Below are 23,642 nucleotides of genomic sequence, written 5' to 3' on the forward strand. Positions count from 1 at the left end.
TACTGACATACCAGAACATAAACATATACATACATATATGTATACATACATATATACATACATGCCTACATACATTTATACATACATACATACATACATACATACACAAATCATACAAAATTGCATACATACATAAACACATACATACATTTATACATACATACATACATACGCACATACATACATGCTGACATACATACATATACGCTGACAAAAATGTAAACCTGTATTCATGTATTTATGTATGTTTGCTTTAAATAAATAGATGCTTGCACACATGAAATCGACTTACTCATCTGTAAGCAGGCACATATGTAAATATTTATGTATGTATGGCAGTAGAGGAAGGGCAGCTGAAATTAGCTGCTTCAACCCCCCCTCAAAAAAAACAAAAAAACACACACTCCTATATAATGAACGATGTACAATCTTTATTCATCTGCAGGATCTCATGAAATTTACAGTCATGCAGGCAGATTATAACACACACTGTCTTCTGCTCTCATGCTGTCACTTATTGCTGTTGTCATTACAGTGTAATTCCTCCCAACCACTCATTCCTAAGGGATTTCTCAGCAGCAGTGTGCAGCGACCATTATTTACATGCACGTCACAGATGTGTTTCGTAATGTGTTACACAGGATTAGAACCCTCTGGTTTACATACTGCGGTACATATGATATCAGTAACGTCATGGCCTCTTCGGGGAAAAGACACACGTCTCCTTCCTGTCGTTACCAAAAAAGTTCAGAACACAGCTTATTTCTGCATTAACAGTCAGCAAGTCATAAACATTCTAACTATTGATTATGATACAATCATTACATCGTTGACTGCTTCAAACCATCGCCGGCGGTCATAACAGTGCTGCAGCCAAGTCGGGTTTGGGGGTCACAGTAGCAAGGATCTTCTCCCTGAGGCCAACGAAATAATTACACTGCCGCGGGGGTGGGAGGAAAGGGGAAGGACGGTCAAAACCGCCTCCTGTTGATGCTTCATGGCTCAGAACAGACGAAGGAGCCTCTCATTAGCACTCTCTCAGTCCATAGGTGTCTTGAAAGTGGGTTCGGCGGGCAGACTTCCGGTGCGAAATCTGAAATGCAATCCCCTATAATCGTAGAGATCGATTTGCAAAGTTGTCGTGGGTTGTTTTTTTGTTTCACCTCAGGTGAAGTACTTGCAGCCGGTGGAATCGATGAGGCAGGTGTCGGTGCATCTGAGGTGCCCGAAGGATCTGAGGGGAGACACGGGAAATCAATTAGAATGGAGGACAGTTCAGTGTTTGGCTTTTGAAATGAAGGGCGTTTCATTTTTGAAAACATTTTTTCAGCAACAGCAACAGCAACAACGAAAGAGGATGAGAAGATGGTAACGGCACAAACGTGTGTGTGTGTGTGTGTGTGTGTGTGTGTGTGTGTGTGTGGAAGAATGTATGTATTTATGTATGGATGCAAGCATGCATGGATGTATGCATGTATGAATATATGCATGTGTGTTTGTGTTTACTGATGTATGTATGTATTTTATATGTTGTTAATATATATATGTATATGTATATGTGTGTATTTACATGTGTACTTATGTATGTATGTGTGTGAGTATGTACGTAAATATGAATGTAAATATGTTTGTATGCAATCATGCATAAATGAAATTATGGTAATATATAAACATGTATGCATGTTTGCACATATGCACGAATGTATGAATATATACAGTATAGATAAGTGTATTCACATAATCTATATTTATGTATGTACCTGTACATGTATGTATGTACATATGTATGTATGTCTGTGTGTGCACATGTATGTTTGTATGCATGCATTTTTGCATGCATGTATATTTGTATGTATGTATGTAAGTGTGCATGTATGTGTTTATATATGTTTGTATGTATCAGTGAATGTATACAAACATACATAGATGTATGTATGTATAAGATAAGATAAGATAAGATAAGATAAGATAAGACAATACTTTCTAATACTTCCTCTAATACTAATTCTGTCTTTTGTTATAGCAACAATATCAATAAATAATAACAATAAATAAATAATGAATAAAAGAGACAGTTAAAAGGGCAAAGACAACAGCACGAATAAAAATAGATAACAGAAGGAGATGACGTGTGTGAATTGGTGAGGTAGTGGTAGAATGCTGTTATGTAGTCTGGTGGCCGTGGTCACAAACGAGCATCTGAAGCATTCGGTTCTGCACCAGGGTATGTATGTATCTATGTACGTATTTATGTGTGTATATCTGTAGGTGTGTATGCATATATGTATGCAAGTATGTACATATATGTGTCTATGTATGTATGTATATCTGAATTTATTTCATGCATGTGAGTGCATATAATCACATGTATTCACATAATCTACATGTATGTATGTATGAATGTTTGTTTGTATGTATGTATGTATGTATGTATGTATGTATGTATGTATATATAAATGAATGTATGTGTGTATGTATATATGTATGTATTTTTGTATGTATGTATATATAAATGAATGTATGTGTGTGAATGTATATATGTATGTATGTATATATAAATGAATATATATGTGTGTATGTATATATGTATGTATGTATTTTTGTATGTATGTATATATGCAAACAGTAATGATGCATGCATTTATGTTGTATGTATGTTGGATGTGTGTATGTATGAATGTATGTAGGTAGGCATGCATTTTTTATATGAACGTATTGGGGTGTCTGTATGTATGCATGTATGTATGTCTGTTTAAATGCATGCATGAATGTTTATGTATGTAAAATGTATGAATATTTGGATGTATATCTGTATGTATATATGAATGTATCTATTTGTGTATGTATATTTGTGTGTATATATGTTTGCATGCATGTATGTATCTATGTATATTTGTATGTATACATGCATATATATATACACGCTCACATACACACTAAAATACATACAAATAAACATCTAAACAGATATAAACATATGTGCACATATGCATGCATAGATTCATACATACATCCAACATACATACATGCATGCATGCATACCTGTTTGCATAAATACATACATCCATACACACATACATGCATCCATACAAAGATGGATTTCTACATACAAACATAAATTACTGCATACGTTCATAAATACATACACATGTATACTTACATACATACATACATACAAACATACATACATGCAGACACATGTATGTATGTATGTATGTATGTTTGAATGTATAAACATATATTTATTAATTTATGTATGTATTTATATGTTTAAGTTCATGCATGTGTTTGTATGTATGTATTTTAAGAATAAGAATAAGAATAAGAATAAGAACAACACTATTTATCCCGAAGGAAATTTAAGTGTGTATGTATGTTTTTATTTATCTATGTATATTTGTATGCATGTAAGTATAAATGTGGGAATGTATGTATGTGCATATTTGGTTATATGTATTTACGTATGCATGTATGGATGTACGAATGAATGTATGTTTGTATGTATTTGTGTATGCATATATTGTGATAAAAGGAACAACTGTGGCACGAGGTCCAGATAGTACACAAGTCAGGATAGCAAGTATTACTTTATAGATTGTCCTCTATCCATTGATTTTTGTATTGATGGAGGAAGGTCACCAATACTGCATCCGACTACCTATTGTGCTGAGTTACTAGCTCCTAGCTATCCAATGCAGGCTAGGTAAAGTGGGAAGCGCTTTGAAACCGCAGGATGGAAAGCGCTATGCAAGTTGAGGCCATTTATCATTCACTTATCGTCCTACAACGGCGATAGCGGCAAAAAAACACAAAGTCGAACTTCAAAAGTTGGTGCTCTCCGTGATTAGTGAACTTACCCAGGAAGGTAGGATTTGCATGTCTGGTAGCCAAAATCCTTTCCATCGCACTCCTCCATGCCTTCATGCCTATAGCCATCTCCACAGTAGGCCCACTTGCAGTCTGAAATGACAAAATAAATAAAAACAGTGGCAGGGGGGAGAGAGAGCGAGAGAGACGTTACTAATTGCTTTGGCATTCTTGCATGCCAGTACAGCATTTTCCTGTTAATTGAATTGGACAGTTGAGTGGGAAGGGGTGGGAGTGTGTCGGGGAAAGATTAATGAAAGATCTGCAAAAGGGATCGGGTGTTTTAATCAGCTATGTGGATTTCGGACTTTGTAGCCTTCATAAACAATGGGGAACTGGTTGGCGGAGAAATAACCTGAAAAAGACCTAACATTATAAGACCTTCACAAAGGAATAAATATTTTTTCCAAGATGTATGCTTTAAATGCTGCTACGCCGCTTTCAGGCCACGCATGCTCATATTTGCTAATTCTTTTAAGAATATCAAATCCAGCTACTAACTGTTAGCGTGACGGTATTATTACGAGTTCGCCGTCGCCAAGGGGGACATATCAGGTTTCTGTGAATCCTTCCAAAGATTTGATGTCATTTTTATGTCATTTTGTGACTCCGCTCGACTTCTGCTTCTCACACACTTGCAAAGGTAACTCACTGAGACACGAGTCTGTGACAACATGGTTTCCATCATCACACTCCTCGCCATGCTGGGCCTGCACCCTTCCGTCCCCGCACACTCCCACCCTGTCGGGGACTTTCTCCGTGGACTGGAACTGCTGGAAGGGCTGAAAGTTGATAGAGGATAACAAACAGAGACTTGACATTTTTAGAAATCTAACTAAATAAACTCGTGCACTTCGCGGGTGAAAAGGGGCTAAATGACATTACTCGTTTCAGGGAAAAAAAAATGAATCTCTGTTTATTTTCAATATAAAGCAATGGTGGATGATGACAAAGGCATGTCAGAAACCAAAAAATCAGACACTTAATTTCAAAGTTTTCCCCCTGCTCAACATAATTCATTCGCTCATTATCAATGTGGCTATCTTGCATTATCATATGCCTATCTTAGCTATCATTGGGGAAGAGTTGGGGTTCACCCTGGACCACTCGCAAGTTGATCGGCCACATATAGCATACAACTATTCACCCTTTCATTCAAACATCACGCAGAGACATACGCTGCCGTAATCTGACCGATTTGTTGCGAGGCATCAGCCCTATGCTATTGTTTTCGCAGCTACCTGCCTTGCACTGGGAAGGCGGCTCACGCATGAGAGAAAGACAGTGCATGTGGACATCACTGTATGTCCGAATAGCTTCCAAGGTCAAATCGTTTTTCCGTGTTCCATTTTGTGAGATACGCCCACTCCCTAGCTACTCGCTGGAAAAACATCCAGTACGGTACTACATCCTTGATAATGTGATTACTTTCCTCCCTAAATATCATTACCTGTATGGGCTTCCATCCATCTTTATCTTTGAAATAGAGCGTCCTCTGGTCCTTCCTGAATGCTATTGTGTTGTCGAGGTCAAGGCGGCCCATCTCCTCCTCGCTGCTCACCACGAATATCTACAGACGCAGGCAAGTTCATTCAATACAAGCATTTTGAGCTGTTTTTTTAATCTAAAATCGTGACCTGGCCTTACGGCAGGAACTTTATTTGGGCTATCCCGTTGAGTGTAGCTCCCAAAAGGCGCGTTATTTGCTCTGACGGAACTGTCACACTCGCAGCGACCCGGCGGACCCGGCAGACCTTTCTCTCCCTTTTCCCCGACTAAATATAGGCCTGCAAGTAACACAAAACAAGGATGGTGGATAACGCACAAACACAAGCATGCACACCAGTGACGTGTAGTGAGGTTCACCGCTGGTGAGGTACTGACTTCACAATAAGATTTAAGAGTTGCAAGAAGAATCCCTGGAATCACAAGCGCCCCCTACCATGAGGCAGGAGAACTGTGTGCCTCACTTAGTGGCTCTTCGCAGCCGTTTTATGATCGCTCAGCACAAGAAACTAGTAACACACATCCGGTTTTTGACAAACAAACATCGTACATTGAAAATGTAGTTCATCTAGCAAAAGTTTTTCAATATTTTAATAGCGACATACAAAGAGACAGCAATACGGTCTTCATGTAGAGCTTGCCAACAGTCAGCTGTCATTGCCAAATCTACATTGAGGCTCAACAGTCCACAGCTTCACCGTAGATCTCTTCTCAGTAGTTGAACAGGAAATGTGAAAATCCAGCAATTTTGAATAGAAAACAGCCTAATACTGGTGACGTTAAATGAAAAATACCTTTACAGTGCAAATCACTGATGAAAAATTCTTTCAAAGATTAGCAAGTGAGGCACAGCCTCTCCTGCCTCCCCTGACTGCACGTCACTGATGCACACACTTTCCAATATGAACAGCTTGATTTGGCTGACCTACCAGATGCAGGAGGCCCAGGTGGCCCAGGGTGGCCATTTGGACCTGGAGGTCCAGGGGGTCCCATGGCTCCCGAGGCTCCGGTTTGGCCCTTAATGCCCTGTGCGAATCAGACACACGGACACAAGTTTCTGGTAAAATGCCATGGAGCAGCAATGGCAGGGATACCTGAAATGTTTGATATAAAAAAGGCTTATTTTCCTCACCTGTTTGCCTCGCTTCCCGGGACGCCCAGTAGGTCCTCTTTTACCCGCCACTCCCGGTTCTCCCTTCGGTCCTTGCTCACCCTGAAAATTAACATCGAGATTTTTATTCCTTTTTTTCAAATTTTGAAGTCCTTTTATTTTACGGACATGTCTTTACCTTCTGACCGAGCATCCCGGGTAAACCAATAGACCCCTAGATAAATACAGAAAGCATGAAATTACATGTGACGGCTGCAGCAAAACATGATAAGACTAAATAAAAAACGTAAGCAACAACATTACACCAACCTTATCACCTTTTGGCCCTGCAACTCCAGGGTCACCGCGAGCGCCCTGTCAACAAGTTAAGTTAAATTATAAAAAAACATTTTTATTTTGGATTTATTTATTCATTTTTGCAACAGTTGTGTACTAACAAAAACATTACCCTTATTTTAAACGTACCTTCTCTCCTTTGTAACCAGGCAAACCCTTAGTGGAGGGAGTAGAAATGAGACAACAGTTAAAGTGCATTCATTCATTCATTCATTCATTGAAGATTCAAAATGTTTATAGAGGCAAACAACCATTCAACAACCACGTCTTTCTCTTGATATAAAGAAATAATCAACACTCATAAAATGTGATTACAGCTCCAAGATGGTGCACTAACCTTCATTCCTGGAGGGCCCCTCAGTCCCGGTAATCCCATCAGTCCTGGATCGCCTTTCTCACCCTTGAATAAAAAATAATTAACAAATTAAGTATTTGAATGTGAGGATGCCGATGAGGAGCTGACACATTTTACAGAGGTATTACCTTTGGGCCCTCCGGACCAGGCCATCCTGGAAGTCCTGGTTTCCCTGGAAGGCCCGGAGCTCCGGGGCGACCCTGCAGAGCCATGAAATGAAGGCATTCCACAAAATAAAGGGTTCATGAAATGTAGATTTTTCTCTTGAAACATGCAAGTTTGAAGCAGAAAGAAAACGTCTGCTGTTCCGTTGAGTCGAAGTCAAAGGGTTCGGAAAGGCCACTAGAGAGAGTAGTAAAAATTAAGGTTATCCGAGTGAAATGAGGGTTCGTTATGAGGTCGATCTTGTCCCACGTTGCACCATCAGTGCATGATAGCAACCTCATGTACCCACTCCGTAAAAAAGCCAGCGTTTCCCCGCTGGCGAAAGTGCTTGTTCATGGGCAAATGCTTTTTTTTTTTTTTTTTTTTTTGTTGTAAATCCTTTTTTAGATATCATCCTTTTTAATTAGAACTTGCACGTGCATTGCATTTGTATTAATCATCCTGCAACAAGTTTTGGCTAATTTTGTACGACCGGTGCGCAACGTGGTACTGGTCTCCTGTAAACCCCATCGTTGAGGATTTCGGGGGGGAAAGTACAAGGGGTTTGGTTTGTGCAACGGGGAGCATCCGTGAGCAGCTAACACGCTAGCAGCTAGCGGCACGCTCTCATTTAGCCGGCTGTGAGAAAAAATAAGAAATAACAAAAAAAAAAAAAAAAATTTGCACGAGCGGTGCGCAACGTGCAAAGTGGTCTCCTGTGAACCCAATCGTTAAGGATTTCGGGGGAAAGTACAGGGGATTTGGTTTGTGCAACGGCAAGCATCCGTGAGCCGCTAACACGCTAGCAGCTAGCGGCGCGCTCTCATTTAGCCAGCTGTGAGTAAAAATAAGACATAACAAAAAAAAAAAAAAAAAATTTGCACGAGCGGTGCGCAACGTGCAAAGTGGTCTCCTGTGAACCCCATCGTTAAGGATTTTGGGGGGAAAGTACAAGGGGTTTGGTTTATGCAACAGCGAGCATCCATGAGCTGCTAACACGCTAACACGCTAGCAGCTAGCGACACACTCTCATGTAGCCGGCTGTGAGAAAAAATAAGAAATAACAAAAAAAAAAAAAAAACAGGAGCCTGCGGAGAGAATCTGGACTCGCCGCCGCGTGGAGTGATTTATCGCCGAGAGAAAAAGCACTTAAGAAGATTAAAACGGAGAAGTGGTGTGGGAGAGAGGCTGGATCAGCAGGACGGGCTAATGGAGCCGGGCCAAGGAAACAAGGAGAAAGAGCGGTGGAGAGAAAGGCAAAGACGAAGGGAATGACAGAGTAGAGGACAGGAGGTTGGGTGGGAGGCGTTGTGGGAGGTGTTCGAGCTTTGCTGAGTGTTTAGCGCCGCCGCAAGCTAATACGATGCGACCCGCGTTGCAGCTGCGGAGGATATTCCGAGCGCATCGATAAGACAAATCAAATCAGGGACGGAAGGGACGATCCATAAATGCAAGGACACTTGGAGACGGCGTGAGGGGCTCACCTTTGACCCCGGACGTCCAATTTCTCCCTGGAGAGGAACAAATGAGGGGAGGGAGATGTTGCGCTTGTCAGAGTGGAAAGAAACACAAGGACACACGCTTCGATAGCAATCAATAGCAAACGACAAACCTTCTCTCCTTGAGGACCTCTGATGCCGGGTAATCCTCTGTTGCCCTGAACAACCAGATTAAAATCATATACGAACCATACATTGAATAGTTTAATTAAACTTAATTAAAGTATTACCTCCGGGCCACGTGGTCCTGGAAGTCCCGGAGGTCCGACCGAACACCCCGGTTGTCCCCCCGATAGCTCCTTTCCTCCGGGCGCCTTCGGCTCCGACAAGCCGACTCCGTCCTTCAGAACGCGAGATCGGAAATGGAGCGGCTCGTGTCATTTTTGACGGGGACGTGAAGAGGGTACCTACCGGTGCGCCCTGCTTCCAGAGCCGGGGCGGCGGGGGGAAGAGCGGCGGGGGCGGCGGCGCCGTGAGACAACAGGGTTCAAACCTCGCGGGCTCCACAAACAGCCGGAGGCCTGGGAGGGGAAGCAGAGGCTTTAAAAGGCGTCTTATAACAACAGCACATTTAAACAGACCCTAATTTCACCAGGAATTTGATTTTTTTTAATGCATGAAAAGCAGCCGGTTACATAAAGGGATTAGTGACGACCCCTGACCTCCATAACTCCATATATGCCAAAGCTTATCCACCATATTTGTCTTCTCCAAACGTTTCTTACCTGAGTGCGGTGAGAAGAACGCGTGAGGCGACAGAGTCCACGCAGGACACGGGAGGATCAGGAGGGATGCTGCAATATTGATGAAGTCCATCTTGCAGCTGCGCCGTCGTCCCCGCCAAAATAAACCTGAAGAGAATCAACGTGAGTGATTTAAATAAACGCCGAGACACGTTTCATGGACTTGTACTGCACGGCAAAACAGCAGGATGTGAGGTTGTGGGGTCAAACCCCGGGGTGGAGGATGCAACTCACTGGGAAAAATGATGTGAGTGAAGCCAATCACGCAAAAACGCCACCGGGACAGCATCACATTCGTGCATGGTGGATGCAGACATGGAGGAGGACTCTGGGGTGGTGTTGCATGTGATGGAAAGAAACGGCCGCCTTGCGGGGAGAGAGAGACAGAGAGACGCTGCGGCGCTGCTTTTGCGTCTTGGCCCCTTTAGAAATCTCATCTTACCTGGTTATTAAATCCTATCGCGGCGATCGCACGTCGTGCAGCTTTCTATCTTTTCATTTTTTATTTTATTTTTATTTTTATTAATGCACAAAAATCCCTTACCTGCTCGCGGTGAGGAAACGAAATCGGTCTCTGTTGTTTTTTTTTATTTTTTTTTTGGTTTCCTGCAAACGGATGTCATACACGGGTTCCGCTTGTCAGGCGCTCATCTCACTCCTCCAGGCAAAAAAACAGCACAATTTTGGAGAAATGTCTCTCCTTCTCCCTCTCTTTCTCTCTCTCTCTCTCTCTCTCTTTCTCCGTCACTCACAAAACCTGCGTAAATTTGGCACGTTTTACGCCCCCTTCTCTCTAACACGGTGAAACAGCGCCATCTGCTGGATGAAATTATATTTGCAGGCACTACTGGCCGCAGGAGGAATCGCCAGAGTTCTATAAGAATAAGAATAACTTTATTTATCCCGAAGGAAATTGTTGTGCCAGAGTTTCAAGTAAAATATAACAATAATAAATAATAGTAGGAAGGAGGGAGAATAAGAAAGACAATAAAATCTTAAAGTGTCAAAGTCAAGGCTATTAAGTGTTTTAAGGTCTTAAAAAGTACAAAGATTTGAATATTCCCTTTGGCTGTAGGAAGAGGAATTAAAAGAGGAATTAGGATCACTTAATACAGGACTGTCTCAGAAAATTTAAATATTGTTATAAAGGTCTTTATCTTCTGTAATTAAAAAAACAAAAATTACTCCATGATAGTCTAAGATTTTGAGATAGGGTTTTGAGTTTTCTTAAGATGTAAGCCATAATCAGAAATATTAAAATAATAAAAGGCTTGCAATATTTCAGTTGATTTGCAATGAATCCAGAATGTAATTTTTTTTTTTGTAATTGCTTTACAGAAGATAAAGAACTTTATCAAAATATTCTAATTTTCTGATACATAATAATAATAATAATAATATAGTATAAATTAAGAAAGCATCCAAATCTGCCTATGATATATAATAACATGACATGAAAAACAATGATAAAAAATATATATCTTATCTTTCCCACATCCATACAGCTCAGTAAGCAAAGTATTGCGCTCATATTCACACATACAGCACAAGGCACTAAGCGACGTCATACCCGTTCATTTAAATCCAAAATTATATTTTTAAGACTGGTAAAAAAAACAGGGATTTAGAAGAAATGCCCCTTTTTACATTTCTATTTACTGTTTACATTTCCCTGTGTAACCCCTATGGCTACTAAAATGTAGCAATATAGGAATTACATATAGATATTATTACATAATATACATATTACATACATACATATTATTTTCCATCCACCTAGTCTATTAAGTTACCTTTATATCTGAATAGAACGTTGATGCAAGAAAAAGCAAGACTGTGACATTGAGTTTTACTCCGGTGGGTTTTCGCCCTCTGCTAAATCAGCCCTTGCGAGGAGGATTCCTATAAAACCAGTCTGAGTAGATGTTGAAAAGTGTGTTAGGAGTTATTACAGTTACAAATGCACTTAGTGTTATTGTTAATGTTTAATCCACTTTGGTATATCCTATATCATTGGGCTTGTCTGATTAGAGGTGGCAGATGCTGTAGTTGCAGCATCACAGCGTAGCCAGCAGAGTAGCCTCCTGAGCTTTAAAAGTGCTAAAAGGAACGTGGTGCTTATTTTGCTTACTTTACGATTCGGTTTAAGCCAGTTAGCAAGCGCTAATGGTTTTCACAAAGCCCAAAAAAAGAAAAAAATTCAATATATTTTCTTTACACTGAGGCATAAGTTTATAAGTAATGCAAATGCTTATATTATAACATTATGAGTTGATATGATTAGTGCTTCGTCTCATTGTTAAAAAAGGGGTGTATCCTTAGTTATTGGTAACAAAAATGTTTTAGAATTTAATTAGAATGGAATCATTCATTAGTATGTTTTTTTCTGAGCAACACCAAATGAGAGCACTCCCACTGACTCAACTCAGTCATTGGATAGTACACATTTTTATCATTTTTGTTATTGCTTTGAAGAGTTCTTCTTGTTCCTGCTAATTTAGTCAATAAATTTGACTACATTTTTACCAATCTCTTAGTTTTGTGAGACACCTAAACCATACCTGTCTCCCGAGCCTTGGTAGATGTTTAGTGCTTACAGGTCCAAGTCTACAAGCGCTACACCTGCACTGTTTACATCTGGTTACAACAGTATGTTTGTATGCAGTATGTTGGGAAAGCAAAGTACGACTTTCCAGATTGTACACATGACAACACTTTAAATCTTGAATTTCTTTAGCTAAAAATAAAATTCACAATAATACACACACCGGGAGCTGAGACGGCCAGAGCGTCAGGCTGCTGAAAGATTAGATAGTGGTCCTCGGGGAGGGGGCAAACTAAGAATGATTAAAAAAAAAAAAAAATGGACAATAACTTAAGGCAATAACTCATTTAGCAAGAACCAGCAGGTTTCTCCTCTGTTCGTAGCGTTGAATCTGGAGCCAAACTCCAGGAGGGGCCGTTGGAGTCTTTTACTGAGAGGTGCTGGGCGGGCGTAGCGTTACTCATTGCATTCCTCACCATTATGTGGGTTTTTATGGAGGTACCTTGAGACTCCAACATTCATGTTGGCATTGACAGGGAAACATGGAAAGGGTTGATTGAGAACTGTCCCCCTTTGTTGAAAACAAGACGGCATTCCTCCGTTGGACCTCGTTTCTCAGGTTCCCAGCGAGCATGGTGTGGCGTACGAGCATACAAGGTATGCCTTGTTTCAGCAATGGTGTACATCAGGGGTCAGGAACCTATGGCTCGCGAGCCATATATGGCTCTTCTGGTGATGCCATATGGCTCCCAGACAATTTTGAGTGGAAAAAGAAAAAATCAGTTTGGAACTGATTTTAAAATACTTGTGATAGTTCATAATAATTTTAGGGTTAGATGGAGAAAGTTGATTCGCTGTGGCGACCCCTGAAGGGAAAAGCCGAAAGATGATTTCCTATAAGACTGTCATTTTAGAGTAAACAGAAATTAGTTTTGAAGATAAATTTCACGGGTCACCTGTCGGTCGGGTTGGGAACCATTGGCTTCTGAGCACGTCCGGGTCATTGTGAAGAAATTAATTTTATCAAATAAACAACGTCTTTATCCGCATCAACCCTCGTAACGGAAAATATGGCGACAAAGAAAAAAAAAAAAAAAGACAATGATTACCGTGCATTCCAGGCTGCGTGGACTGAGGAATTTGCATTTGGATCTGCGGTATGTCGAATATGCTGTCACGGACTCGAGGAGGGAACCACACTTCGGGGCAGAGATGGGTTGAAAGCGCTTTTATTTGGTTGAAGTGGCAGAACGGGATGCAAACGGGACGGGATGCAGACGGGACTGCAGAGGTTGGGCCTCACCAGTACGGGTTACAGACAGGACGAGTTGCAGACTGGACAGGATGCAGACGGGACGGGTTGCAGACAGAACTGCAGAGGCTGGGCCTCACCAGTACGGGATGCAGACTGGACGGGTTGCAGGAGGGAACAGAGGTCACGCCGGCCGACTGGGCCCGGCCGGGACTCGGGAAGGGACAGAGGTCACACCTGGGGTCCGGTCGTGGCAAGGAATGGGGTCCAGTGTTGGCAAGGAATGAGGTCCGGGTATGGGTATGGGTATGGGTATGGGTCCGGGTCCGGGTCCGGGTCCGGGCTTCACAGTAGTCTGTGAGGACCACAATCCCCCAGCGCCAGGCAGAGAGTGCCGCTGCCCTTTATAGGGATCTTGATTAGTGGCATCTGCTGCAGCTGGCGCAGATTACAATGGGGATCAGCTGTGAACCCTGACATATGCTATAATAAAATTGCATAGATGAAGCGGTCAAATATAAAGTAGCACTTCAAGCAAATCCATCCAGCACCAGAGGTGGAATTAAAAATAAGACGTATTTCATTTTTTGTGCGTTAAAAATACCATATGGCTCTCGATGAAACATATTAAGAAATATTTGGCTTTTGTGGCTCTCCCAGTCAAAAAGGTTCCCGACCCCTGGTGTACACAGGACTCCAATCCATGCCATTGACGAAATTATTACCCCCACATCCCAGGGGCTCTAGGGGACATGGAAAACCCAGCGGTCCATGTTGGAAGCAACCTCCTTGAGCTGTGGTCAACATCAGAAGTGATCCAGACGGATCTGGATTTTGGACTTTGGGTGCAAGGACTTGGACAGTAACTGAAACATCACAAAGCAGAATTTTTGTCCCTCTGGTTTTATTAAAAGTCGACACGGCCATGTTACGGAGGAACCTCCCGAACGATATATTTGCGACGGGATGGGCGAGCGGACGCTGCTTGGTGATGGATCTGGCCAAAAACGCAGAGGTAGAGGAGAGATTCCTGTAATATATATGTTTGTCATTTTGAGAAATAGATCCTAAAGACTTACAAAACCCAGAATTAAATTGTCACCATGTCCCAAAAACAAAACTCGCTAAGTCTCCGATGTAAGCAGAACTAGGCAGCAAGGGTAAATACACCGGACAAAAACAACCACGGACTCAAATATAACATTACTAAGCGTCTAATGAAAGCAGAGAACAAATAGCAAGGACAATTGCTTCGGACAAAAGTAGAATCTCCTCCAGAAATGGGACTAGACTGTCATAAATATGGGAAGCAACCAGCACCATCTCAGTCCCCCCATGTCAAGTTAGACCAAACCAATTGTGGCCTGAACCCAAAAAATGCTCCCTTGTTTCCCGACGGCACCCTTTTGCCACCGGAGGGGCTCAACAATGGACACACTCGACGGGCTACCTTGCTCATTTAACCACCTTTTCTCCAGCAGTCGCAAGTGATAACCAGCCGGCTGAGTTTGTTGGCAGTTCCCCGCTCGGCAATCTTGAACGTAAAACCGATTGACCGTTTGGCGCGGACATCAGTCCACGTGAGCGCGCTTGGACAAGCGCTAACTTGCAGCCACCAAAGCAGGGGACACATGCAGTCTGTCTGTGACTGTAAATGATCTCGGATTTAAAATGTAACATCGACTAATTCCAAAACAGTGTAAAACGAAAACACAGAGAAGTAACAATTGCCGCTTCGAAGCAGGACTCAAAGTATTACATCTTGTATAGCATTCAAACAACTCCGCTTTTAGGAAATCCCAAAGGAAGGCTGGAAGCGGTTCGGCTTGAGACGAGAACGGAAAAGGGGGAGTGGCGGAGGGCTGACTCGTGATAATTGAAAACAGTTTCTGCCGCCTGACATGATTCTCACGATACAAGCCCAGCACAAACATGACGTTCCCGGCTGGATGTGTCTATTTGGAAGTGGCGTCCTTTAGATATGCGATTATATCCTGTCTTTCTTTCTTTTTCCTGATCCCGCTGAAGATCATCTTAGTGCCCGGGATGTATTTCTTGGGGTTTTGCAAGTACACCATCAGGGTTTCCTCGCTCCATATGATTCCTGGAGGGGGAATAAACAACGTTACAACTTGCTGACCCTGCTGAAACTATTCCCTCTGAGCTCTAAAATGCCAGAGCGGTTGTAAAAACTGAATTCGGAGCCTCGGCCTGTTCCGACCTGCTCCACTATGCGTCGAATGCAAACACGTGAACCATGATGCTTTGCGGGGTCGGAGCAAAACAGCAGCTGCTTGAACCTTCGGGAAGGTAGCTTGTAGAGATAGCTAGCTAGATAATATCTTTAGATACAAAAACATACAACAAAACTGTAAAAAGTAATGCTAAATTTTGGAAATGAAATACAGGCGCTCAAATATTATGACAGACAGACGGAGGGACAGACGGAGAGATTGATTCAACTTAAGTACAACAATATGCCTTGCTAAAATGAAAAAGTAGTTATCTGGTAGTACTACTATTACACTAATATTCATAATAGTATAATAAAAATGAATGACAGAGTGAATGGTTGTATGACACTTAAAATCATAAGAATAAGAACAACTTTATTTATCCCAAAGGTAATTGTTGTGCCAGAGTTTCAAGTAAAACGTAACAATAATAAATAATAGTAGGAAATTGTATAAACAGTCAATGATATAAAATGTATAAATGAGTATAAAATTATTAGTCTAAAACTTGATAGCCTTAACTTTGACACTTTATATTTTATTGTATTTCTTACTCTCCCTCCTTCCTACTATTATCTATTATTGTTATGTTTTGCTTGAAACTCTGGCACAACAATTTCCTTCAGGATAAATAAAGTTGTTCTTATCTTATCTTATCTTATCTTATTTAATCAGATCAGTATAAAATGATTGACTGAATAACTACCACAAACACTACTACCATTTGTAATAATAACAACAATAATAATAATAATAATAATAAATCTTCCATGATCAGCAATTAATTAGCGATCACAGAAATGCCATTTTAAGTCCTCACTGAGTTCAAAATGATATTTTTACCGATATTTTTCCCTTACATGAGGCCAATGTCTGACGACTGATCTCAAGAAGTTCCCCGTGAGTGGCGTTGCGACGCTGCCGCTGATATTTAAGACGCATCTTACTTTGACGACAACGCGCAGTTTCGGCTTCTAAACTTTCGATGCGCTTTTGAAATAAGCGGTGAGAACACAACAAAAATAAAGCGGCAGCCCCTCCTGTTTCAAGTCATCACCGGATACGCCTGTCGCTCGATCCGCATCACGTGGTGTCTCCTACCTTTGTCGATGTTGGCCTGCGTGTAAGAATATCCCGCCGCCTGTCCGGTTTTCCTCCCGAACAGACCCCACAGGTTGGGCCCCACCTTGTGACGCCCGCCTTCTTCCACCGTGTGACACTGGGAACATTTCTGAACGAACACCTTCTTCCCCTTCTTGATGTCCCCCATGTCCAGGAGGGTGAGAGGAAACTACTTGAGAGAAAGGCACTGTTTGAAGGGGGAGGTGCGGAAAACAGACGTGTTTAGTACCAGGAAATGACAGGAATGCGCTGGCAAGCTAAACTTGTTGCATAAGAAAAACGCGCAAGAAGGTTGTTTTGTTTGTTTACTCGGTTGAACTCAGTTTGTTGAATACAAAGAAAGGAAAAGTTTCTGCATTGGGAGAAATTACCTTCCGTTTGAAGTCCCTCAAGAGGAAAAATCCATCCCCTTCCTCAAAGTCTGTCCGTCTCTGGATTGGTGTTTTGCTGTCATGGACGCGGCGGGATAAAATCAGTTGGCAGACATGGCAGATGTCAAGGTGGGGAGGGAGGGGCCGCGCGGAACGGCATGTAAACGTGTTGTGCAACTCCGTCAGGGCGCAGGTACGCCGGTCACGCCCGGTTTCACGGCGAGGAATCCTGTGACGGGTGCGACCCCACGCCCTCGGGTTCGGCGGCCTCGTTCATCTGGAACAGAGAGAGGAAATAATAACCCTCGCTCATCGTGGCTTTAACTCCGAGGCGAACACAGCGAACAATTACACGGAAAAAGAGTGTTTATAATCTTCGACCGACCTGCAGTTATTTTATTTTCGTAGAAGTTCTCGGCACCACAGCCACTCTGATGGCAGTATAAGCAATATAGATGATGAATATTCTAATAAAGGTAATGATGACATAATGATCGGTCTCAGGACAGTCACATTGTTCTTTTAGGGAATGACTAGAAAACAGCTTCGTAGTCAGGAGGACCTGCCGGGGTTTGTTACGACTCGACCGCGCCAGACGGGTTAACTCTTCACAGTCTGAAAATCTGTGCTCTCCAGCTTGCGATCGCCTCCTTCGTCGCATCTCTTCTTCATGTGCAGCGCTCGATAACCAGAGTCGGAGCTCGCTCCTGTGGACGACAGCCGTCATTGCAGCCTTTTTAAATGACATTACATTACATTGCGTTTGGCAGACGCTTTTATCCAAAGCGACTTACAATAGAGGACATAGGGACTGCAAATACACTTGCAAATACACGATGCACAGGAAATATACAGAACAGTAAGCTTGGGTTAGTGAGTTTTTTTGGGGTTTTTTTTGACAAAGACATACACAAACGTACACACACACACACACACTGCATTGCCTAACTTGCTGCCTAACCTGATTTGGGGCATCAGCGCAGTAAAAAGTCCTGAAAGAGAACAGTTTTTACCTGTTTCTTGAAGGTTGAGAGAGACGATGCTAGTCTTGTTGCTTCCGGAAGTTTGTTCCACCACTGAGGTAGTAGAACTGAGAACAGTTTTGCCTGAGATCGCTTAGAGCGAGCAAAAGGTACTGCTAGTCCAAACATCCATCCGTCGTCTGCATTCGGGGTCGTGGGGGAGAGGTGGTATAGATGTATGCCACATGTAGAGATTCGCTCTCTCAGTTTTCCAATTAATCTGCTGCGTGTTTTTTGACTGTGGGAGGAAACCGGAAACCCACGCAGACACGGGAAGAACATGCCAACTCCACCATGTATTACAATTACACCAATCACAGACTGTTCAATCAGTCATTCACATCATATAGAGACACGCAACTACTCATTTATTTACTGCAGCCTGAAGTCCACTTTTAATTTGCACACAGGAAATGTTATAAATGGCCTCCGCGTGCTTGAAAACTTCCTTTTGATTGTATTCCACTTAGTTTTAACGTAATGGGAAGCTACTGTTGAGCTGCTCTAACGAAAAAAGAAAATCGGTCACCGCAGTTAGTTAGAAAAAGTTTGCAAACATGGCGGAACAGAAGAAATATGCAAGCGTTTCAGTTTGAGTTGCAATGCAACTGTGGCGGTGATGAAAGAGTATAAGATACAACAACACTAAGAAGCCAAACAGAGGAAAAGTAAAGCAAATGCCAGTTACCCTGCAGGGTCAGTGACGGTATTTTTTCTGTGCTAAAAAATGTTGGAAAAATATTACAATAGCCAGTTTTGAGGTCACGCAACTCATCGCACGACGGACGTGGCAAACCTTTCACAGACGGAGACTCGTAAAAAGGTTCCTCATTAAAGTCGACGAAATAACGTGCCTGGAAAAAGTGCAGGAGTTCTACAATGTCAGCATGTCCAGAAACACAGTTGTGCGACGCATCGACAGATAACAATAACGCGTAACATAATTTCTGTTGCTTTTGCGCACCACTATCTTCGAGTTGCTGTGCACAAATCAAAATCAGCTGATGTCAGTTTTCCTCAGTGTGAGGCACAATCCGACATTTGTACGGATATCTGGCACGAATGGCATCGGATCAACCACAGCAGCTGGATTGTTAGCGCCTCGACCAATACTGATACCCAGTCTAGTAACTTAAATAACAAACTTGAAATGCACTCATCTCATTTTCCCTTTTAGTTTCGGAGGGTGTACCTGACCCAAATGCAAAAACACTCCAAGGTGGTGAGGCATTTTAAGGGGTTTTTATTGCAAAGGAAATGAACGGAAAGCTGCGCCGGATCCAGGCCGAACCGGCTCTTACGACTCGGCTCGCTAAAAAGAGCCGGCTCTTTCCGCTCCCAAACGACTCTTCAGATTTTTTTGTTGCTTTAGTCGACATGTTACCAATAATAATGTAACATTATGCACAAAATGAATTAATAATTAATAAAAAAAAAGTATTATACTACTATATTATAATAGCCTTTATTTTTTCGCTCCACTGTGAACTTTTGACTAATTTAGACTTTTAAGTTTAACTTTTAAGACCTTAAAACACTTGATAGCCTTAACTTTGACTCTTTATATTTAATTGTATTTCTTATTCTCCCTCCTTCCTACTATTATCTATTATTGTTATGTTTTGCTTGAAACTCTGGCACAACAATTTCCTTTGGTATAAATAAAGTTGTTCTTATCTTATTACATTACATTACATTGCATTTGGCAGACGCTTTTATCCAAAGCGACTTACAATCTTATCTTATCTTATCTTAACTTTTTTATACTAAGCAACTTTAAAGTCAAGCACAACAAAATCCCTGAAAAACACACGACTCAACAAAATGTAAATTAATAATATTTACTTGTTACAGTGCAACAAAAAATAAACTATGAAATACAAAAAATAAACTTTTAGCTTTTTTATACGTAACAAATTTAAAGTGAAACACAGGGTCCCTGAAAAACAAACAAGATATAAATTAAAATATTTACAGATCTACAAAAAATAAATTATAAAATACAAAACACTTTTAGCTTTTTATACACTCAACAAATTTAAAGTCAAACAACAACACAGAATCCCTGAAAGAAATGCAAAACAACAAAATAAAATAATTAAAAATTGAAAATGAATTAAAAATGTTAACTCTTCAGTGGTATAAATAAACTATAAAATACAAGAACTTTTAACTATTTACCCATCAACTTTTAACCAATTCAGACTGAAACAACAAAGAACTCCTGAAAAACACAAAAAAAATAATAAATTAAAATGTGTAAAACAAAAAGAAAAAGATCATCAGCTTCTACTGAAGATTGGGATTTAGAAACACCAAGCGCAGACACAGAGACGACACCACGCGTATTGACCAATCACGTGCGCCTTCAAGAGAAAAAAAAGCATTTCTGATTGGTGGGGAGCCGGCTCCTCACCAATCAGGAGCCGGCTCCCCAGATCACAACATTCTGTGCTGTCGCTGAGAAGATGCCCAAGGCTGCTGTTCTCAGAATAAGCTAATCACTAGAAATCCATTTATCAATTTAAAATCCATTTTTTTTTTTTTTTAATTTAATACACTGAAGGTAAGACTAGGTACCTCACCTCATGTAAGAGGCTCAGCTCCTTGGATATTTTTCTGTATTTGGCCCTCAGTGAAAAAACTTTGGACACCTCCAATGTCATCCATTCACACATCATATCATGAATCTCTGGGCACAAGATGAAGTAACTCTGAGGTTAACATGTTTTTCTTTTATCTAAAACCTCCGTCTGCACTGTTTTTTTGACCGCTGGGACCGATTGGAATTGTTATTCTTCCGCTCGTGTCTGATCAAATCTCATGAAGCCTTCGGATCAGGAAAGACTCGTAGCGGTCCTCGGATCTTTTGCGTTATCTTTATTGGTTGAGATACAGTTGTAATCACAACTATGTTACACAGCTATTAGCAACCTCGTTAATAGTTCATCATTTTACTTTCAACATTGTAATTACAGTAAAAATATCCTGCATATATAATTATATATACACATACTATAAACCTTGAGGTTCTTTTATTATTTAGCTGTTTTCCCCCGAATCTCCGCATCTTCCGAGCTGGTTAAGTCGAAACCTTGAGCCCTGTTAAAAGAGAACGGAATGAGAGAAACTTCCTTTTGGAAAAATCATAACGTAATAATTTGGTCATTGCATACAAGAGTTGCTTACCATTGAAAGCCAGAATTCAAGCACTGGGTTTTGACCAACATCCTAAAAACGCTCCAAAACAGGCCACGTTTCTCCGACGTGGTCGCCTCCTGGACGTCGGTACATTTGGCGCACCTTTGCACCAGCGCCTCCCTGGACCGCCCGAACCTCTGCGGCATGTTCGGAGTCATGTTCGGCGTCATGTTGTCCAGCGGCTCGCTCTCTCGTCCAAAGCGCATCGGCATGTTGATGTGCCTGTGGGTCGGTTTGGCGGTGGGCGGAAAGAGTCGGACGATGGTCGGGAGGCTGATCCTGCTCACCGCCGGGGTCGCGCGTATGGCGGCGTTGTCCGTATCCAAACTCCTTCCCGCGTCACTCTTCGGCTGAAAAGACTTGTAATTTAAATTATCTGGTTTAGCTTCTGTAATGGGTGCAGCTTTTTGTTTTCTTACCTGCTGATGCTTCTTGATCGTGCCCTGATCGCCGCGTAGCAAAGAACTCCCGAAGTCGTGGAGATCGGACGTGGCGTTACCACCGAAACCCCCCAGCACTAGCAACAAAACCGTCGCCACCATGTTAGCGGACTCCTGCCTGCGTACCATATTTGTCCCCCGATCACGCCGTCCCCCGTTATTAAGGACGGCTGGAGACATACGTCACCTGTGCCGTCTGATGGGGACTCATTAGAAAAGGATCCATTCCTGACTGAGTAATCACGCGGCTGGGATGTTTTTTCGATGTCCTAATTGGCCTTCTGAATGAACTCATTGGTATTTTCTCAAAGAGAAGAGGTCAACACGCTGAAAGGGGCGCATCACACATGCTAGTTGGGATGCATAGGAAACAATTCAAGCGTAGGTGACGTATCTTCTCGCTAACTTGTTTTGATTTCATGCATTTATTCAAAATGACTTGATTACACATTTCTTCCAAGCATTCACTTTCCCGCAGTTGTGCATCTTCAGCGAATAAAAGTGGCCTTCCGGGCTTTAGGAGGTTGTTGAAATCGTCCCTTTGCTCTTTGCACCTAGCAACCGACGCACGCTTGGGGTTAAAGAGGTATTTGAAGCGAGGGGACGTGTTTTTTTTTTTCCATCGCCGTCATTAATGCGTTTTGATCGCACATCGGGGGCCGGCGGATTTGCATCCGGAGCGAAGAGAATGCCCGGAATCCCTGGTTTGTGGGACACGGGGGGGGGGACGATAATGAGAACAGGTGGTGAAGTTTCGCACCAGCGGCGTGACACAGCCCTGACATCGCCAGCTCGTTGCCACGACGAGTCCCGTCTCCACGTGCAAGGATCGACTAATACGCCAGTTTAAGGAGTACCTCCGAAGCATATGGTCCAAGCGCTTCAGTATCAACCCCAAGATGTCTTTTACGGTTATGGTTTCAATTTATCTTTACGTACTGAATTACCATTTATCTCCCACGTCTCCTCGCCCCTTCCCCTTGTGCACTTTCCCCGTGACCCCTTCGGGTAGACTAAGGGGGGGATCGGAGATTTACGACAGCCTTTTTTTTTTTTCCCCGGAAAGCCCGAGCTCTTCCTTTGTCCTTTCGTCACACTCTCCGAGCACTCATTCAGAGACCTTGTTCTCCGCTACTGTAATTCTTTTCTCTTAATGTTTTTAACGCACCCCCACCCTCCCCGCCTCCCCTCTCTTGTCCACTCGAAAATAACCGGTGATATATAGCCGGCCCGTGATTTAGCGCACATCTCTTCCCGATGTTTACTTATTGGCGTTTACTGACGTGCCCATCTATTTCATGTTTTCATGAATTCTGACGGGGAATAAAAAGTTTCTTCTTGTAAACAGGAAGTGGACAGCGACTCCTCCGATCCCGCCGTCTGCCTTGAACGCTCTGTAAGGAAACAAGATGAAACAGGAAGTGCACGGTTACTCCTCTCTCCTGTACTCCGTTGGGTGTTCCTAGAATTCCCGGAACCCCCTCCCCGATTTTTCCGAAATGATTTGTGGGAATGCGCTGTTATCCCTCCCCACCGTCGATCTGATTTATGTCGGTTTTTACCCCCCTCCCTCCCGGCTCACTCAGACATCCGCGAGGTCATCGTGGCAACACTTTACATGCCCGTACACTCAGCGAGGAGACGCATTCATCAAACCTTTGCGTGGGGTTACGGTTTTATCAATGATCAAATCCATTTCTCCAAGATGGCTGCGCGATGATGAATGGCGGAGACGCGCCGACGCCGGGCAGACAGACACCGAGGCCGGCGCGGGTTCGGTTTCGCGCCACCTTCCCCGACAACGCTAATTTTGACAGGCAGGCAGCCTGATAGCAAAATCAAAACATCTCATATTTCTCCGACCGATCGGTAACTTATCTTTCGTAACTTTAGC

General features: G+C 42.3%; 2 protein-coding genes and 1 long non-coding RNA gene across 5 annotated transcripts in view; all 3 read right to left on the reverse strand.

Moving 5' to 3' along the window:
- Positions 1–411: 411 nt before the first annotated feature.
- Positions 412–10,246, reverse strand: LOC147220503 (uncharacterized). 3 transcript variants are annotated; one of them, XM_086171788.1, is made up of 19 exons: positions 10,106–10,246; positions 9,796–9,927; positions 9,544–9,669; positions 9,230–9,339; positions 9,049–9,159; positions 8,932–8,976; positions 8,804–8,830; positions 7,304–7,375; positions 7,158–7,220; positions 6,950–6,976; positions 6,794–6,838; positions 6,663–6,698; positions 6,506–6,586; positions 6,303–6,399; positions 5,515–5,654; positions 5,318–5,437; positions 4,520–4,649; positions 3,858–3,960; positions 412–1,234 (listed from the first exon to the last, which is right to left on the reverse strand). In XM_086171788.1, exons 2-19 carry the CDS (start codon positions 9,848–9,850, stop codon positions 1,165–1,167), a joined length of 1,458 nt encoding a protein of 485 aa, XP_086027914.1. In that variant the 5' UTR covers positions 9,851–9,927; positions 10,106–10,246; the 3' UTR covers positions 412–1,164. The 3 variants fall into 3 exon arrangements, with proteins under 3 accessions (XP_086027914.1, XP_086027916.1, XP_086027915.1); XM_086171790.1 differs by lacking the exon at positions 9,796–9,927 and having other exon boundaries at positions 10,106–10,240; XM_086171789.1 differs by lacking the exon at positions 10,106–10,246 and having other exon boundaries at positions 5,515–5,642; positions 9,796–9,917.
- A 5,054-nt stretch (positions 10,247–15,300) lies between these two features.
- On the reverse strand, positions 15,301–22,922 carry npvf (neuropeptide VF precursor). The gene is made up of 6 exons (XM_086171192.1): positions 21,728–22,922; positions 21,297–21,658; positions 21,202–21,209; positions 17,698–17,792; positions 16,694–16,883; positions 15,301–15,462 (listed from the first exon to the last, which is right to left on the reverse strand). Exons 1-6 carry the CDS (start codon positions 21,926–21,928, stop codon positions 15,314–15,316), a joined length of 1,005 nt encoding a protein of 334 aa, XP_086027318.1. The 5' UTR covers positions 21,929–22,922; the 3' UTR covers positions 15,301–15,313.
- A 45-nt stretch (positions 22,923–22,967) lies between these two features.
- The window catches only part of LOC147220505 (uncharacterized), a 37,576-nt gene continuing 36,901 nt past the window's right edge, over positions 22,968–23,642 (reverse strand). Inside the window, exon 3 of the long non-coding RNA XR_015108066.1 lies at positions 22,968–23,142. This is a non-coding gene — a long non-coding RNA (uncharacterized LOC147220505). The remainder of the gene's footprint in view (positions 23,143–23,642) is intronic.

The sequence above is a fragment of the Fistularia commersonii genome, chromosome 24, assembly GCF_037954325.1.
Source record: "Fistularia commersonii isolate RoL2024-O1a breed Wild chromosome 24, RoL_Fcom_v1.0, whole genome shotgun sequence".
Taxonomy (NCBI): domain Eukaryota; kingdom Metazoa; phylum Chordata; class Actinopteri; order Syngnathiformes; family Fistulariidae; genus Fistularia; species Fistularia commersonii.

Coding starts and splice junctions, on each gene's coding strand:
- LOC147220503 (XM_086171788.1), bottom strand. CDS start 9,850: ATGCTGTCCCGGTGGCGTTTTTGCGTGATTGGCTTCACTCACATCATT. Junction 7,221..7,303: donor CTGGTCCGGAGGGCCCAAAG/GTAATACCTCTG, acceptor TTTTTATTCAAG/GGTGAGAAAGGCGATCCAGG. Junction 3,961..4,519: donor TGTCACAGACTCGTGTCTCA/GTGAGTTACCTT, acceptor TTGTCATTTCAG/ACTGCAAGTGGGCCTACTGT.
- npvf (XM_086171192.1), bottom strand. CDS start 21,928: ATGTCTCCAGCCGTCCTTAATAACGGGGGACGGCGTGATCGGGGGACA. Junction 21,659..21,727: donor CGATCAAGAAGCATCAGCAG/GTAAGAAAACAA, acceptor AAGTCTTTTCAG/CCGAAGAGTGACGCGGGAAG. Junction 15,463..16,693: donor GCAGGCCAACATCGACAAAG/GTAGGAGACACC, acceptor TTCCCCCTCCAG/GAATCATATGGAGCGAGGAA.